Genomic DNA, 18904 nt, shown 5'->3' on the forward strand with positions numbered 1-18904 from the left:
AGCGTAATTATGAACAATCCATGTTGGCTTCATGTGCATTCAGTAAATATTTAACCACTTTTCAGAGAAATGGTTTTTAGTTGTGCATTTCTCAGCATTTTATTGAGATTCATGTAGTTTTAGTACACAAGATAAATGCAAAAAATGAAGCAGCAAAGAAACAAAGAATGTGTTTAACTGGACATGAAGAAATGACCAAAAATAACGCTTTCATATAATGTACAAATGTCCTTCTCCCTCTACTTCACTGCACTTTAAGCATTGAGAGGCTGGTAATCCAAAGGAATTGTGTCTATTGAAAACAGAAAACTACAATTAGGCCACACTGCGCATACTGCACGATTGTGTAATCTCCTACAGATTGCCCAACACTTACCGTTACAGCGATACTTCAGATCAGACCAGATGATGTTTTCTTGAGAGAAACAAAACACTCCGAGTCTGCCACCTCTCATGCTGACGTCGATGATGACTCCTGTGTCTGCGACCAGGTCTGACCCCTCGAAGAACCGAGCCCTGAGGCCAAACACAGCACAAGCAAACTCTCCAGACACTTCCATTGTAAAGGATTCAAGCAACTACATAAAAAAAGAAAGCCGCCACAGAACAAAAGGTCACACTTTCTAATATCTCGTTGAACCAAATTTAGCTCTGATTTGCTGTGGCATTATTTCACTAAGCTCTTGCAATTAAAAAAAAAACAGTGTTGCATTAATTTTTCACCAAGATCTTGCATTCATGTTGATCACAGCGCAAAGCCGTCTCAAGCAAATTCCTAAGATTGTCAGTGGGTTTAAGATCTGGCCAATCCGTGTGTAACAATGATGTCTCTTGCTCCTGAACGACTCTTTAACAATGTGAGCCTGATGAAGCCTGGTATTGTCATCTTGGAATTTGCTCCATTGATAGAATCACCTGCTCATTCAGGATGTTCAGCTGATGTCACTGTTTGGGCGAATAGTGTTGAACCGAGACCTGACCAGCTGCAGCAAACCCATGATCATAACAGTTGGTTAAATCCAGGTGGTGACTTTTATTTGGTAAGGCTGTACTGTAGACTGGGCTGCAATTATTCGCAAGCACATTAACCTTTTAACCCCCACCTGAACCAAGCACATTTTCTCCACTTCGGCTTTGCCCAAATGTAAAAGTTTCTTCGAAAAATCGTCAAAATAGCTATGAAAACGTGCCAGAAAAGCAACAAAAACCCGGCAAAAGAGTGATTAAAAGGCAACAAAAAACAAAACACTGAAATAGAAACACGAAAATATGACAAACACACTTCAAAAACATGATTAAAATGCGTCAAAAAAGTCAGGATAAGTTTTGTAGGTCTTAGCTTTCACATTGTATGTAAATGTAAGAAAAATCAGTAGGGCATATGCATAGTGGACTGAATCATGATTTTAAAAGAAATTGCAAATCTACTAGCACTTTCCGGAAACAATTGTAATTAGATACTTTTCCAAAATAGTGCGGCTTTAGTTTATAGTATATAACAATCATGAAGTGTTTCTATTCTCTTGTATGTCCAAACATATTGCAGAACTACTTAAACGCACCTGATGTATCCGACTTGAGGTCTGTGCTGTAGGAACCAGCGATAGGAGACCTTGTCCTTCCAGCCCACGTTTCTGGGGTCTTTCCACAGCAGCCGGACCTGGTCAGGAGTGTCCCCCGTGTGCCACAGGGAGTTTCTCAGATACTCCCCTGGACCCGTTTTGGACTTGACCACCTGCGTTTTCAATGATTAGACAGTATTGTGACTGTGACTGGTGTTTGTTCACACCTCATCCAAGAAGCGCTCAGAAACTAAACAACACCATTTCACTGATGTATGACATGCTGATGGTTCACACAAGCAAAAAAAGTAAAAAATGCTCTCGTTCAAGTGTTCTTTCCTTTCCTTACTTGTGTTTCCTCAGGTGCTATTCAAGTCATCTGCAATATCAGACTTTATTCATTGAAACTAGAGATTGTTTTGTAATATTGCATACATGGTTTACACTCAATTTACTCCAACATGAGACCTGGTTTAAATCTGATTTGAGCTTGATCTAAGCCTTATAGTATTTAGAAGGTCAAATACAGCAACAACTCAGTATAACTCAGAAGTACCTACAGCTGCAGTAAGATTTGCCGAATGTACGTGTTTTGCTCAGTAAGACTGAAACACACCTTTAGCTGTATTCCTGGTTCAGCCACGGCTCTGAAGGGTGCAGCCTGCCAGTAAGTCTGCTCGGTTTGTTTCCACATCACCACATAGAAAGAGGAGGAGTCCTGATATCCAAAGATGAAGCCAGCGTAGTCATCATCAGTGACCGTGTTCACGTGAAAGGTTCCCTCAAAGTCGACGCCACTGAACGCTGTGTATCCTGCAAAACAAACAAGAAACAAAGAGCAAGTGGAGAGACTGGTGTTGGAATAAGTGCAGCACAGGCTGTATTTGTTACTCACCGACTGCAAGGCCTGGGTCAGAGTTCATTGTCTGAACAATCTCCATTCCCTATTTGAAATGAAAACACATTATACCCGACCAACTACACAAACAGTGATAAGAAATGTGTGTATGAAATGTGTTTTACATCAGAGGTCAGAAGCCAATACCAATGTTACTTACTTACCAGTAGAAGTAACAAAGAGTGATCCACATAATTATTAAAGGAGCATTTTTGTGTAAGCAAGAAAAAGTCTAAAAGTAGATCTAAAAAGGTCAAAACATGTTGGCTTGGCCATTAAAATAAAGCTGTTTTAACCCTTGTTAAATGTAAGGTCGTTAATAACCGTATTAATGCACCTAATTGTGCTCTTAAGTGCCTGGATTTGTAGCCTGTTACAGCATGAACACTGTTTGAGTGAAAAAAGTGTCTATGTTTCAGTAGTGACGTAATCCAACACATAAAACATGGAATAAAACAAAGATTTCCAAAGTCATTTCACAATAAAAGTTAACTATGGTGTGAAAGCTTTATAACGGTAATAGTCTCACCCAAAGTGGGACACAAGAGTTCAAAATAACATTACTGTACTAGTAAATGTAAACAAGAAATGCTTTGAATGAATGAAGTGTGTGTTGATTTTAATGCTGTTTTTGGGGAAATGTATTATTCTGTATTAGTATTTTTATGACTTTGTTGACATCAGTCTGCCCCGGGGACTACAGGTGGAAATTAGCACAAGTGCTATAACCTGGTACAATGCATCTCTCCCTTTGAGGTTAATGTATATTGTACACTGTCCCTGCTCAAATAAATAAACAAACTAAACTAAACTAATGTCATGAGTCATTACAGCAGATTACTAACAACCCCTTCTCCACAATACTGTTTTCTTTTGGTGTCCAAACATTTATAGCAAAATCACAAATGGCCCATTATCTCTTGGTCACCTGGTTAAGGACAACCCAGTTGGGGTCGATCTGGGAGTCTCCCTCTGGATCCAGCACAACCGTCTGATAGGCTCTGAAGTCCGTCAACGTCACCTCAGCGTTCTCCGGGCAGGGATCAATCTTGTCAGTAACATTGTCTTTGTCTAAATCTCCTTGACATGCATCGCCTATTCCGTCGTCTGACACACAGAGACACATTAGTGTGTTATATGCAAGAAGAAAAGGGGTTTACAAAGTTTCAGACTTCATTTAATTATTTCTATTTTATTATAAAACAGCCTGATTGTAATACTAAATAAATATATAAATAAATAAAATGTCATTGTTGCTTTAGTATTCAGAACCTTTATACAAATGTGATTTTATTGCCATCAGCCATAGTTGTGTTCATAAGAGTTTAGGTCTGTGGTAAATTCTGTTCATTGCCCAATATACAGTAATGTACTCTCTATATGTATGGGGAGATACAATAACATCTTTAGCATCAGACTTCAACATAAAGCAGAGGAATGAATGATGGAGTGTGAGCTCACTGTAAAATAAAAAGTAACGACCAATGGTTCCCAACTCTTTTCTGTCAGTGGCACCAATGTTACCACACATTAGTGACCCTCCCTTTCCACCCTGACAAACTACTGTATTTAAAGAAAATATGTCATTCGATTAATTTCGATGATAACAAATATTGTCTAGAAAAGAAATCTGACATCCAATCATTTGATTCCTATATCCGTTTAGACACGTTTTTGGGACATTTTGGGGGACCCGAGGGTTGGGAATCACTGGTATAGAAAATCAAACATGGCCAGTACTGTTTGTGTCCCTCTGATCGGGGTTTGGCACTAATCTGCAGTTGTCATCGTCATCCACAACGCCATCGTTGTCATCATCGTTATCACACTCGTCTCCCTGGTAAAGAAACGAGCAAAACACTTCAAAAGGAATCTGCAGTTAACAAATGTGAATCATGCATTTTGTAACAATGGATGCAGACCTGTCCATCTTTGTCAGTGTCCAGTTGGGACGAGTTAATGACTGTGGGGCAGTTGTCTTTGGAGTCCTGGTGCCCATCTCCATCACTAAAGAAAAAGGTGAAGCAACATAAACGCTTCTGAAGAGCTCAAAACATGTGCCCTCCACCTGCTGATGCCATGAGGTCGTGCTCATCTGTGACAATTACAAAGACCTTAAAGTGCACCTTAAAGTGCACACACTAGACACAAGTTTTTCTAAAGCATAGATAACACGATTATATGTAAGAGCTAAAGATTCTGCTAAAGATTGTGCCCAGCTTTCTTCAGTTCGGCCATTTTTGTGATGTTTATAGTTCACTTCCTTATTGGACACTGACAGGAAGTGACATAGAGGAAGGTAAACAATTGTAAACTGTTGCCATGCCAACCATGTAAAGTCAATGGGAAATTAGTCAAACTGCTTCCTGTCAGCAGCTTAAATATTCAAATAAGAAAAACTTTTCTGACCAACATTTCTTCATATTTTCTGAAATAAAATGCTAATTATGCAGCTGGTGAAATTGCAACTGATGTTATCCTTCTAAATAAGCCATATTTTCAAAAGCATTAAAACAGTATCAATGCTAAGGTGTATAAAAGCACTGTAGAAAGCATAATAAATAGTAGGTGTGTTTCAGTGGTAGCAAGTTTGGGTGGTTCTTTTTCCTTGTCTATCTGTAAACAGGGCTGTTCTCCTTTTATACTAAACATTTGTAAAGGAAATATTTCTATTTTTTTGTTTTGTTATTTTTGAGTATGATAAGATCTCTTTTGTGTCTGTCCACCGTATGCCTGTAGTTTATCTGGGGGCCAGTATGTGTGAGCTGGTGGCCCAGATTTGGTCTCAGAGCTTGACGTTGTGCCTCTCTGGTGTAAAGTGACGTGTGAAGGCTGTACCTGTCTATGTTGTCATCGCAGCTGTCTCCAACGAGATCATTGTCCGAGTCCGACTGAGGGACAAACACTGTTATTATGCACAAAATTGCTTCCTGTATTCAGTCATTTGTGCTGTTCATTGCAGTTACCTGGTTTGGGTTGTACATGTCGGGGCAGCTGTCACAGGCGTCTCCCACCCCGTCTCTGTCTTTGTCCTTCTGATCTCGATTCGGGACCCGTGGGCAGTTGTCCACATTATTTCTCAAACCTGAAAACAGACATTTACGGTAAGTTGGGCTTTTACTTCAACAACTGTCCGGAAACAGAGGAAAAAGTCCAAGCGTTCAAACATAGTCCGTCAAATGCATCACCAGATGGCAGTGTTTGTGAAAGGTGAAATACTTTCCAGAAGCAGTTAAGACTTGGCAGAAAGAATCGTTAGGAAAAAATGTCCTTTAGACACGAGACAGACATGACCAAGGGCTGAGCTATCCAGGTCCCGAGTTAAATAACCAGATGATTAAGAGGTCTGCGCATGGAGGACTTGTAAATTAATTGATAGCAAAATGGGTGGGCACGAAAATGAAGAACTGAGAGCTATTAAAAAAGGGCAATCTGGCGTTTACAACAGAACAGCTAATTATTGTAAATGTGGAAAGTTCAGCCTGTTTCCTACAACACTCAACTCTATTTATTTGGAGTTCCAGACATTTAAACCATATTAGCAAGAAACAATACTTTGAATAGCATATATTACAAAACACATTCAACTAGATCAGCCTGTAGACACAGGTAGGGACTATATCCTCAACTAATACTCCACAACTTTATTGGGTATTAATTTTAAAGTAATGTAGAAGTTCCCATTATTGAACTGCCCTAAAAGTATGTGGCACGATTAATCAATGAATTAACCGTTCACCATCTCCATCCATGTCGTCGTCGCATTCATCTCCCTGTCCGTCCTGGTCTGTGTCCATTTGTGCTGGGTTGTCCACGGTTATGCAGTTGTCACATGCGTCACCGTGCAGATCCTTGTCACGGTTTCTTTGGTCCACGTTTGGTACCAGCCAGCAGTTATCCTGTAAGACATTCAGATGATTGCAAACAGCAGTTACTTTGGTAAAATGATTTATCAGGACTGTGCATTAAAAAAATGCAATATACTCTAACTAAGTAATCAAATTGCGTCAAAACAGACTAGACTAGCCACCACCTAAGTCACCACATAGATTTAACGAACTGTTGTTATCTGGGGTTGCTGCAGTAGGTCAGGTCTGGGTTCAGCAACACTATGTGCCCAAAGAATGAGATCACCTGAACATCCTGAATTTTTCCCTGATGGCACGGGCACACTCCAACATGACAACGCCCGGATTCATCAGCTCACATTTGGAAAGAGTGGCTCAGGGAGCATAAGACATTATTTTCAAACATTACTGAACACCACAGAGTCCAGATCTTAACCACATTCAGAATCTTTGGGATGTGCTGGAGAGGACTTTGTGCAGTGGTCCCACTCTCCCATCATCAATACAAAATGGTGAAACAATGCCACAGTTGTGTCAAAGCTAAAGACAGTCCAACAAAATATAAGAGCATGTGACCTTTTTTTTGGTTGCGATTTCTGTTTATGATCAGGTAGCGTAAAAAGAAATACGTAAAGCAGTACTAACTTGTTTACCTTAATAAATCCTTTAGTCCCTCTAGAGGTAATACAAGTGTTAATGGTATGATTGGGGGCCTTTCGTCTCCCCCTGGTATCTCTGGACAGCAGCTTTCCTGCACCGGGTCGGAGGCCCCAATACACACTAATAGAATCATGAAGAAGAAGAACAGACTAACGGGCAAAGCTAACTGTGGGCTAGCGCCACTTCAAACAGTATTTACAGCCAAGTTTGAGTGAAAAAAATATCTCCATTGCGTAATTGGATGTACAATATCCATCTCTCTCTTTGTCTTTTCTGTCAGCGTAGTATTTACTCTCACTGACAATTAATGAGTGAAAAAAACGCAATTTGCTAAAACACCTGCAGTGGCGCTTATGGCCTCTAGGGGCATAAGTTACTTAGTTCTGCTTCAATCAGGATCAAAAATCATGAGAAAGTTTGGATGTATGCAAATAAGCGATGAAGACCTCAGTGACTTTATAATATCCCATAGATCAGTGGTTCTCAACTGGTGGGTCGTGAAAAGTGGGTTTTGGAAACGCACCTACTGAAAAAGTATTAGGACAATACCTGAGCCCATTAAAATTACAGTTTCTGAGTTGTTTTGATCTCAATTTTAGGTTTACAAGCTTATCTAATGTTCATTCAACACTAGTTTGTGGGAAATTCCAGTATCTTACATACTAGTATATTACAAATTAAATTCTCATTTGGGTTGCAGCTTACAGTCATGGGGTAATGGTGGATTGAGAACCACTCTCATAGATAATGCGTCACCTAATATTGCAATAATAATTTACGGATGTAGATTTTTGTTTTATTTCAAAACAAAAATCGAAAAATAACTTACATCTAAATTGCTAATGCCGTCGTTGTCAGCATCATCATCACAGGCATCTCCTGTCCCATCCCGGTCCGCATCTTCTTGACCCGAGTTGGGCACATATACACAATTGTCCTGAAAGTATGAAATAACTGTTGTAGTACATAATGTAAAATAATACATATAGCAATACTGTGATGAGAATACCTTTTTACACTTTTCATCCCAGCATGGCAGCTTCGCATCAGGGTATCCATCAATGTCTGTGTCGAGTCCACAGACATAGCCATTGCCAGCCCATCCGACGCCACACTAGAGAGATTGGCATGTCATCTCTATATGCTCTGTTGGTTGTAAGCTTCTTAGTCAGTATAGTATCTCTCACCACACAGATAATACTGCCATCTCTGTCCAACAAGCAGCCAGCGTTGACATCGCAAGGATTGGGTAAACCATTGGCACAGAGCCTGGTGCCCTGACAGCCTTTGGTTTGGTCCCCAGTGAACCCTGTTTTACACCCACCGCAGGAGAAAGATCCCTGTATGGGACAGTGAGAAATTAGCCTTATGGACCATAGAAGTAAATCATACAGAGTTGTTTTACCATTGTGTTGTAGCAGTAAGAGTTGGGAGTGCAGCCGCCATTATCAGGTAGTCCCAGACACTCATCTATGTCATCACACACCTGCAAAAATGCTTTGAATTACTTTGTGCATAAACCGTGCTCTGCAAATAAACTTGCCTGGTGTATCTTAATTAACTTAAGTTTGTCTTTATATCAAAGGCTTTCCAGAACATTCCTAGCAACTTTTGTGGTGTCTGAGTCAGGAAATTACCAGATTACATTTAAAGGAAAATCAGCTCAAGCTCTTCAGAACTGAATTATGGAAAATATCTTCACATGCAGCTTAAGTTTATACAAATGCAGCATTTTCTTTCGGAGGGTTACCTGCTTGTTAGTTTGAGCATAGGCAACACCCACTCCAGTGAGCTCAGGGCCAGAGTATCCCAGAGGGCATTTCTCACAGCGAAAGCCGGGGGCTGTATTCACACATGTCACGCCAGGAAAGCAGGGGTTGAACTTACACTAAATATTAAGGAGAAAGGTCAGTCAAAGGCCGTCTGCTGGCATTGCTTCTCATTGGGGCTGCACAACATTTTGCCAAATTATTGTTACTGCAATATTAGGAGACGCCACCGCAAGAAGCTACTGAGGGCTCTCATCTGAGATTGACTGTTTTTGTTGCTACCACAGTTTAAAGGTGCATTATGCAACTATTATGTGAAAAAATAAGATGATATTGTGCGTATTAGACTTTGTAGTGACCCAGCGGCTGTGTGACACTTTTACTTTCGATCACGGTGGTCTCTACAATACTCCAGGATAAATTGTTTTGTAGGTTTTCTAGTGAGAGGTTTCGTTAGCAGTGAAAACCTTCCAAAGAGACCACTGTGATGGAAGTTAAGGCGCAATGCTGACCACTCATACAGCCGCTGGGTCACTAAAAAGTCAAATACGCACAAATATCAACTTTTTCTTCCACATAAAATGTTGCATAATGCACCTTTAAAAAAACACTTAAGAGGATATTTACCAAACATTTGCTCATGTGCAAAGCAAGTAGCACATGCTAAAGTGGATCGGCAGAAATTAAGAAATTAAGTGCAACATTCCAACCAAATAGTATATTTTGTTTTTCAGCTTGCACCCGCTATTTAGCACCTGTCTTGACAAATGACCCCCAGAGTAACGTAAAAAATGTAAAACTCCAGTTTAAGCCAAGATTTAGCCTTGTTTTGGTCCTGATTTAGTATTTTCATATTTTGTCTTTTCACGCGATTAGATTATTTTTGTTTAGATTTAACGAAACCCACTGTGTTGAAATGGTTTAGGAAAATATATATTCAGACAGCTTTTTCATATTGTGCAGCCCTACTTATTCTATAAAAACACCAATACCTCATCCACATCATCACAGCGAATCCCATCTCCAGTGAAACCGTCAGGACACGGGGCGCACCGCCAGCCCCCTGTCCCTGTGGGGATGCACATGTCCTGTCTGAAGCAGGTCCCAGGCGGACACTGAGTTACATGCTGAGGGTCTGGCGTCATGCGGAAATGCTCTGGAGGTTGGTTTGTTTCAGGCAAATTGGGTTTAGTGGGATTCACCCCAAAACCTATACACACAGCAAACTATGAGGACGTGTGGGATTACTTATGAACATATTATTGTAAGCTTTACTTAAGATTTACCACAAGCAAGGCACTCAGAAATGGTGTTCCTCAGAAATCCTGTCTCCTTTATCTACACCATGAAGATTAGAAGAATTGAATATTCATTGAATTTAAATGTTATTCTTTGTTTTCTTTATTTTTACATACATAAGATTGTTGTTTATATTTTAGCTTTATTGATTGACTGCGGAATTCTTCCGCAGTCATTTATTGGTTTTCATGTTCTTTATTGATTGACTGCGGAATTCTTCCGCAGTCAATTATTGGTTTTCATGTTCTTTATTATTATTCCTCTTCCATCTTTTTCCCGATTTTCTAGAGCTTTCAGCACCTTCATGCTTTGTGCAATTCATGCAAGTTATGCATCAAAACGTTCCGCATGTTGAGGAGAAGGGTGCTATTACTTTTGGGACTTCTGCAATTTATGGTTTTTCCCAAATCGGTCAAAATGTCGGAGATTTTTCCCATTGACTTATAATGGGGCTGCTGCAAATCCATGCTTTTCTGCACTTTTTTCTGCATTTTATGCAATTTCTGCACTTTGTGCATGTTCAGCTTATGCAACTTGTGGGTTTTGAGAAAAAATTGACCTTCTGCAGATTTCAAGTTTTTTCATACGGGAGTTTGAAATGTTTGCATTAGTGTGTATGGGGGAATCCAGCCAATCAGGAGACTCCAGGACTTTCAGCCATTTGTGCTTCTGCCAATCAAGCACTGAGGCCATTTCAACAGTTTGACCAGTTTATGGAATACAATTTATGCATTTTAAACCGTTTATGCAACTTAAGAGTTTATGCCATTTAGGATTTATGAATTTTAAAGAGTTTATGCAATTTACATAATTTATGCAAATCAACCCATTCATGCATTTTACCACTTTATGCAGTTTATACAGTTTATGCATTTTACCAGTTTATGCAAATTATATTATGCAAATTAAGCAATTTATGCAATTTGAACAGTTTACGCAATTTCTGCATTCGCTTCCCGCAATTCCGCAGTCAATCGCAATGGCGCAGCCATTGCATTTCTAGTTATTATTCCTCTTCCATCTTTTTCCCGATTTTCTAGAGCTTTCAGCACCTTCATGCTTTGTGCAATTCATGCAAGTTATGCATCAAAATGTTCCGCATGTTGAGGAGAAGGGTGCTATTACTTTTGGGACTTCTGCAACTTACGGTTTTTCCGCAATCGGCCGAAATGTCGGAGATTTTTCCCATTGACTTATAATGGGGCTGCCGCAAATCCATGTTTTTCTGCACTTTTTTCTGCATTTTATGCAATTTCTGCACTTTGTGCATGTTCAGCTTCTGCAACTTGTGGGTTTTGAGAAAAAATTGGCCTTCTGCAGTTTTCCAGTTTTTTTTATACAAGAGTTTGAAATGTTTGCATTAGTGTGTATGGGGGAATCCAGCCAATGGGGAGACTCCAGGCCTTTCAGCCATTTGTGCAGCTTCTGCCAATCAAGCACTGAGGCCATTTCAACAGTTTGACCAGTTTATGGAATTAAAAAAGTTTATGCAACATTAATAATTTATGCAAAGTAACCACTTTATGGGATTTAACCGGTTTATGCATTTTAAAGCATTTATGCAACTTAAGAGTTTATGCCATTTAGGATTTATGAATTTGAAAGAGTTTATGCAATTTACACAATTTATGCAAATTAACCCATTCATGCATTTTACCACTTTATGCAGTTTATACAGTTCATGCAACATGACATGTTATTATGCAAATTAAGCAATTTATGCAATCTGAACAGTTTATGCAATTTCTGCATTCGCTTCCCGCAATTCCGCAGTCAATCGCAATGGCGCAGCCATTGCATTTCTAGTTATTATGTGAAATCTCTTTTAAAGTAAATAGCGAGATGGGAATTATTTCTTAAAGCCAATATGGTGAAATAGTTATGAAAATGTAATATTACACTTCAGCCTTGTGTTTTCAATCAAAGCTCTTCCACAATGGAAAATTGAATTATTGTCAAAAGAGTCTAACCATTTTCTTCCAAGAAAGTGAATTCCAAAATAAAGCTTTAGAGATTCAACTGCATCATATCTTAACTACCACAAACAGCAAATATACGCTCAAATTAAATGAAATACCTGCTGATTAAGAAGTTCCTTCATCTCCAAAAGCATTCCCTTTAGCTCCAACAGTGAGGCCTGGTCCTGCACTGTCCTAGTTTCCTGAAAACCTAGGAGGATTTTGCAAAATTGAACAATGAATTTGTTCAGAACACTGGTTAAACTTACTCAGCAGTTGCAGAGGGTCACTGGGACCCAAATGACAGTTTTGCAAAGTGGCCACATTCTCAACAGTATCCTCAATCACCAGCTTTAAGTCTGTCAGGGCATCCTAGTAAAAATAAAGACCATGTTTAGAACAGGCAACAGACAAAGGTAGATGAAACTTAGACCTAAGAAGTAACAAAAAGAATTGTCTTTTGTCACCTGTGCATTTGACTGTAGGGTCCTGAGTGCCACTTTGTTAGACCCAGGCTGCAATGAGCCAAATGCAGCCGGTAGATCATTGACCGTGTGCAGCAGCCGACAGTCTACATAGATGTTTAGACGAGGAGGTCCCTGCTGAAGACCAGAGGCATGGAGCATCACGTGGTGCTCTCTCCCATCGGCCAGAGACGGAAGAGTCAAACTGCTGGTAGAAAATCTACCATCTGTCTTCTGGTATCGTAGTGTTACTGAGGTATCAAAAATATCACATTAATAAAACACAAACATTGTATGAAGTTATCAATAAGATGTTAGGTGTACGTTTGCTTAGCTTGGCCTGCACACTCAGCTCGATGTACTTGGTGTTGTCCCGTGGGTTGATTATACTGTACAGTGAGGTGGGAGCCTTGCTCTGAAGTTTGAAGGAGGACAGGAGGAACGCCTCATCCCGCCCCTTGTTCTTTAAGCTTCCCTGGAGCAGGTCTGGCAGGCAGTCCGGTGACACCAGCAGGTCATAGACTAAAAACAGAATGGTCAACATAATAAAACTAACAGCATTTTTATTGAAATGGAAAGTGTTATTGAACATTGGCTTTTTAATTAATCCTGCAGCTGTAAGCGATTTGGACATAGCTACTGCTGAGTCAGAGCACTGCCGGACTTTATTATGTGTGACATGGTATTTTACACTAAGTGTGAGTGAGTATGTTGTTGTTGCCTCACTTTTTCATCAAGAGCTGCGTAGTTAGAAATTACTTCATTGGACAGAGCAAATGTGATTGTTTACTAATTAATAATATTCAAGTAACATAAACATGTACATCACGAGTCAATAAATATTTGTCACAACACAATACATTTTTAAAGTTTGATTTAATGTTAAAATAAAATAAATGTTAATAGCCTATTTACAGTTACAAAGATTTGCACAGAAACATTTCAGTGAACACACCATTAAAGGCATCAATGTGCAAACAGTTATAAAACTGCACAAAACATGCTTTAATTGTCTAATCATATAGTTAACTATTGTCCAGCACTCACCAATGCCTTGAGCTGTGATCGTGAGCACCAGCTGTTGCAGCACCAGACACAAAGCAGCCACTCCAGAGACAGACATCTTCACTCACTGTTCCCAGAGTCTGGACCAAGTTTCCACTGGACCAAGTTGTTGTTCCACTAAAGGACAGAGTCAATGAGGATCCAGACGCTTGAGCAAAATCCCAGAAGAAGTACAGTGGCTTAGTGGTCTCAGCTTTTAAAGCAAATGGGAGGGCCCTGCTGTCCACTACAGCTGCTGTGAAAGTAGCATGGATTGGGTCATACTTTTAAAGTTTGGAGAGATGTGCCCTGTTAAGATATTGGACTGGTGTGGATGGTGATAAGATCAGGAATTGTTCCAAAAGTTTTAGAAACAGGAGTAACTGATTTTCCATCTCTCTTCTGAAGAGAAACACGCTTTGGTGATATAAGAAATGATTGACAGTAAACTCTGACTCACCTTTCTCCCCTGCCATTTTTACCCAAAAGTTATAGGTCTATGTTATTGGCAGATTCAAAGAGATAGCTAAGGTTATATGATGTACACTCTCAACTCAATTAGGCCTTTTTAAATAGAAAACATATAGTCTTCGTAAAGAAACTGTCAGATTATTCTGCACATATTAGCACCTTAACCCATACCATACCAAGTTGTCCCAATTAGGCATGTGTGGGCCCATGCACTTAATGAGGCTGCTTCACAGACCGCATGAATGTCGCACAGCGGACATATATTTGAACTAGCATCTAAACCAGTGGTTTCCAACCTGGGGGTGGTGCCTGAGACGGCAGGGCTTTGTCTGGTCAGATGGTCATGTCATAAGTGATATTGTTTGAGCAAATCAAATAGGTAAAATTAATCAATTATGTAGGCCTACAGGTGCATAGGCACTCCAATTTCAGTTTATTTGTTAGAAATAACGCTTATTGGCCATTATTTGTGGGGGCCACAGTTTTGGACGGGATGGCGCGGCCCGACGGCAGCACATGTTGGTGGGGCTTCAAGGAAAAAAGGTTGGGAACCTGGTTCCCAAAATGGGGGTCGGGACCTCTTGGGGGTCGCGAGGCCTTGGGTGGGAGTCCCCTGATGATTTTCAAGATGAAACATAAAGATAAATGCTACTGTTTTTAGTACATGAGTGTAAAACAACCTATAATTTGTGAAATCAATTCAATTATTCAAAGGAAACTGTTTTAAAATGTTGCCCTAAAAGTAGGAAATTAGGCAATAACTTTATACAATGGGGGTCCCGAGTGGTTTACGTGTCAATTTCTGGGGTCCCAGCCAAAAAAGTTTGGGAACCCAGACAAAAAAAAATCAAAACAAACACGGCGCAAAATCCATCACGTTGTTGCTGTACGTCATGACGTCAGGCTCAGCCCCTCAGGGAAACATGGCGCTGTCCATGGAGCTGATGGAGCTGCGGTGTTGGGGAGGCGGATGGGGTCTGCCGTCTGTCCACACGGAGTCTCTCATCGTGCTGGTAACGCCTTCACCTTAACAATAAACCAGATGATCATAATCTTCAGATTTGTTATTGTACCCAAATATCACCGTTTGGTTTTTTTACAGCTCGTGTTATGCTAAGTCCGATCACTCTCTCTTGGTTGTTTTGCAAATCAATGCTAGTCTTTCTCCAATCATGCAATCTATATGTTTGTCTTTTCTGTTGCTTTCACTTTGATTTGTCGAGCAGCTGCATTTGTCATTTTTTTCTGCGACCATTTATTCCTTCTTCAAGGTCAACAGCTTTAAAAATAGCATTCTCACTGGTATGTCTTCGTTGTTTATGTCGTGTTGTGTGTTGGCTAGTATGAAAAAGTTAGGCTGCAGAATTGCTCTTCTTAGCGTTTTGGTTTATCATGGACATGTTGCATCTGTCACTGGTTGTAGTAGTAGTAGTTGTAGTAGTAATCCTGCCGCTTGGTGACACCCTACTTGATTGCTTTGCTTGACAAAATAGCTTAGAAAGATGTTAGTGAAGTAGTAATCTGCTCAATGGCTGACGAAATACCCAAAATGTCATTTGTGTGAATTTAACTTTTGTGCATAATAGTTGTTGGCTTTGTTTCTGCATTTCTTTAGGCTTATTCAAAATTTTCTGGAGCTCAAGTAACAGCTTCTCCCATAGACTGGACATGGAAAACCCTCTCAGGTGTGGCTGTCATTTTTGTACTTTCATCAACTTACAAAAGTGCAATGCAGCTACATAAAACCTTTACTTTACTACTTACAGCAACTGTCCCAGAGTTAGTATGTGGAGAGTCATCTGTTACAGACCCTACACAGATTCTCAACTTCCTCAGAAAGCAGGTGAGGTTAAACACTTGGACCCACCTTGATATTATATTGTTAAACTAGCTAATCTGACTGTCTTCACCAGAGATTCAATGCAGACTATGAGTTAACGGCACGCCAGGGTGCAGACACTCTGGCCTATATAGCTTTACTGGAGGAAAAGCTCCGACCGGCTTTGGTAAAAAATATCCCTGACTCAGAGAAATTGGACATGATGAAAGATCTGTGAAAAGGTTTGTTTTTCTTGTTTGCTTTTGCAGTTGCATACATTCTGGGTGGATGCAGAAAACTATGCAAATGTAACAAGGCCCTGGTTTGCTTCACATTCTCCGTTCCCGCTAAATTTTGTGGTCCCGTTACGCCAAGCGAACATTGCCCTCTCCAGGATCCTGCTGACCAAAGGAGAGTACCCACTGAATAAAATCAACGAAATAGAGGCAAAGGTAAAGCTTTACGCTTCTGTTAGTTGACAATAACGGTGTTATCTCTGTAATAGTTGATCAAGTGTTGCTTTTTTTGTGTCAGCTTTACAGTGATGCTAAAGAGTGCCTTAACCTCCTCTCGTATAGACTGGGAACAGCAAACTACTTCTTTGGCAGCTCGTAAGCCTTTACGTTTCATCACAGCACAGAGATCTTTTAATGCATGTTCTTGTTAAAAGCCTATGATAATTGCTTCTGCTATAAACCTCTAAAGGCCGACAAGTCTAGACGCATTTGTGTTCGGATTCTTGGCCCCACTGTACAAAGCTGGTCTTCCGAGCAGTCCGCTGCAGAGCCACCTCAGTCAGCTGGAAAACCTCACTCAGTTTTGTGACAACATCCTTGCTGTCCATTTCAGCTCCAGTGAACCCAGTAAGTTTTGTCCTGTCCCATTAAGTTTGTTTTAGCGGTACGGCTTCAAAAATTAATCACCACCTTTGTCCAGGTTCCCCTCCTTCCGTTCAAGAAACAAAGGATGCCAATCTTCAGAAGCTAACTCAGCTTGTGAACAAAGAGTCCAACTTGATAGAAAAGGTGCTGATCTTCTCCATTTTTCAGTGTCCTCAAAATTTCACTAATTCAAGATAATTTGGGCATTTTTATGTTATGAGTGTGCAACTTTTTAAACTAATGCTACATATAGAGTAAGCAAGACACATATATTTTGTTCTGTTTAGAGTTTAAAAATGTTAAAATTATATATTTTCCTCCCCCTACATGTTCCAGCAAAGTCCTAAGGTGTAGAATGAGCCCAGACCTATTCACCACAACTGCCTCTAAAATCGTGCACTGTCACTCAAAAAGTTGTTACTTCGGGTTCGAATTGCCTTCATGCACGAGCTTAATATAGAAGGTGCAGTTACACGTATGACCTGAGGTGGCAGTAGTGAGAATAAAATGACCAACTTGCATCTAGTCTCTGCGTAACATTTTGGACTATACTGTTGCCATTAGTGCAACACATGCTCCTATTGACCAGCTCAACACATAAAAATACTATTACGGCAGGGAATAATCAAAGAATGGATTTGGATTGGAACCTAACCTGTTTTAATCTCAAATTCTACTGCATTTAGTCACATCTCCATGGAGACAAGCTGGAGACTTACCCACTCCCGGTAAAGTTACAGTCATGTCTTAGGAAAGCTGAGCTGCTCACAGCAAACACACATGTTTGTTTGTGCATTTTCGAGGTATTTTTCAATGATGAAATGATGTATTGTAAAATAAATGCTAGTGCTTCAATTTTATTTATAAGTAAAATTCTCTGCGGTGTGCCTTTAAGTAGAAAATAAAAGTAAAAAGGATCTCTGCACAGTAACGACAGAGTCAGGGATGTCGTTATGCAGCCGGCAGCTGGGAAACCACAAAGAGAAATGATATTGCCATCTTTCTGAAGGACTAAAGACATGAACATATGAAAAAAGGAATTATTATAATGTCGTTGGTTGAAAAATTTATGGAAAGACCTGATTTAACAGGACACTTTTTAATTTCAGATGGATGATAACCTTCGCAGCAGCAGCCCTCAGCACAGACCGCACCGTCCAGAGCCTAAACCCAGTTTGGCAAATGAGAATAACTCAACCCCTGCATAACCTGCAGCCTCATGGGAAAAAGAGCAGTGAGACATACAAGTACCTAAAAACTGAAATAATAATGATTGTTTTTGAAGATGTTGAAAGAGAGAAAGTGCATGTGTGAGATTTTAACGAGGCTGGATGCATGAAAGAGGTTAAGCATGGAGCGCGCTGAAGACGTGCTTAACTAGAAATAAGGGAAATGGAAACTGTCAGGGAAAAATATGGGATGCGGGCCATTTTAATTTGAAGCATTGGATTTTTAGTTCCAACAGTTTATTTTTATTGTCTATATAACAATTGTGGAGAGTAAGAGCATTGTAAATAGTTTATTTATTACCAGAGCACATTTTGACTGACTTAATTGTATGTACTGTAAAAAATATGTGCATATACAGCATATGAATATTTAGTTTTGCTCACACAGGAATAGTTTATAAATTAGAACAGCTTTAACGTTATAGTGACATAAAGAAAGGGCTTTATATAGAGTATCATGAAAGGGAACTAATGCGACATATTATCAATAACTAATACGATATATTCCCACTTGTCTGTGTCAAACATTGTCTTTGTTTTATTTATTTATTCAACTGACAAAGTTCACATACGCTACTAGGTCTGTGCTTCAAGAGACTAATATAGAAACACCTTTTAAATTGAACATTCATGAAACATTCCTTCTGTAGTGTTGTTTATGTGCCTTCATGACTGCTGGTGTCTCTGTGCGACGTCCACACTGTCCAATGTAAGTGATATTTTTTATGTATTTGTCACTGTTGTTTTCATCCGCTGTGAAAACATCTTCATATAAATGCAATAAATCATAAAAGTAAGACGATATCCTTGCATTTTTTTCCAATTTGTAATATAATTTAACCATTCACATATGTTAATAAGGGAAAAAAAAGAAAATATTAAAGCAAACAAGAAACAAAACTCTTGAAAATAGAATAATTTATTAAATCAATCGAGCAGAGCATTAAGCTCAAATGACTAGTTTATGTACAAAATATACATCTCGGTGCTTTTATTTACACA

At 39.6% G+C, this 18904-nt stretch overlaps 2 protein-coding genes across 2 annotated transcripts; one reads left to right on the forward strand and one right to left on the reverse strand.

The window, feature by feature from the left end:
• Nucleotides 1-160: 160 nt before the first annotated feature.
• thbs4a (thrombospondin 4a) lies at nt 161-13581 on the reverse strand (the record flags this gene model as incomplete). Its single annotated transcript, XM_079570483.1, has 23 exons — nt 161-292; nt 377-516; nt 1563-1735; nt 2179-2375; nt 2458-2506; nt 3389-3567; nt 4201-4297; nt 4383-4467; nt 5299-5351; nt 5427-5545; nt 6200-6359; nt 7798-7905; nt 7978-8082; nt 8156-8308; nt 8374-8454; nt 8719-8856; nt 9730-9947; nt 10024-10075; nt 12114-12205; nt 12264-12366; nt 12462-12709; nt 12783-12980; nt 13506-13581. 23 exons carry the CDS (start codon nt 13579-13581, stop codon nt 255-257), a joined length of 2862 nt encoding a protein of 953 aa, XP_079426609.1. The 3' UTR covers nt 161-254.
• A 1298-nt stretch (nt 13582-14879) lies between these two features.
• On the forward strand, nt 14880-18708 carry mtx3 (metaxin 3). The gene is made up of 9 exons (XM_079566484.1): nt 14880-14986; nt 15589-15658; nt 15740-15816; nt 15887-15979; nt 16062-16244; nt 16327-16403; nt 16498-16655; nt 16729-16817; nt 17783-18708. Exons 1-9 carry the CDS (start codon nt 14897-14899, stop codon nt 17879-17881), a joined length of 936 nt encoding a protein of 311 aa, XP_079422610.1. The 5' UTR covers nt 14880-14896; the 3' UTR covers nt 17882-18708.
• Nucleotides 18709-18904: the final 196 nt, after the last annotated feature.

This window comes from Gobius niger (genome assembly GCF_951799975.1).
Source record: "Gobius niger genome assembly, chromosome: 1".
In the NCBI taxonomy this organism is placed as follows: domain Eukaryota; kingdom Metazoa; phylum Chordata; class Actinopteri; order Gobiiformes; family Gobiidae; genus Gobius; species Gobius niger.

Coding starts and splice junctions, on each gene's coding strand:
- mtx3 (XM_079566484.1), top strand. CDS start 14,897: ATGGCGCTGTCCATGGAGCTGATGGAGCTGCGGTGTTGGGGAGGCGGA. Junction 15,659..15,739: donor GACATGGAAAACCCTCTCAG/GTGTGGCTGTCA, acceptor TACTACTTACAG/CAACTGTCCCAGAGTTAGTA. Junction 16,818..17,782: donor AGTCCAACTTGATAGAAAAG/GTGCTGATCTTC, acceptor TTTTAATTTCAG/ATGGATGATAACCTTCGCAG.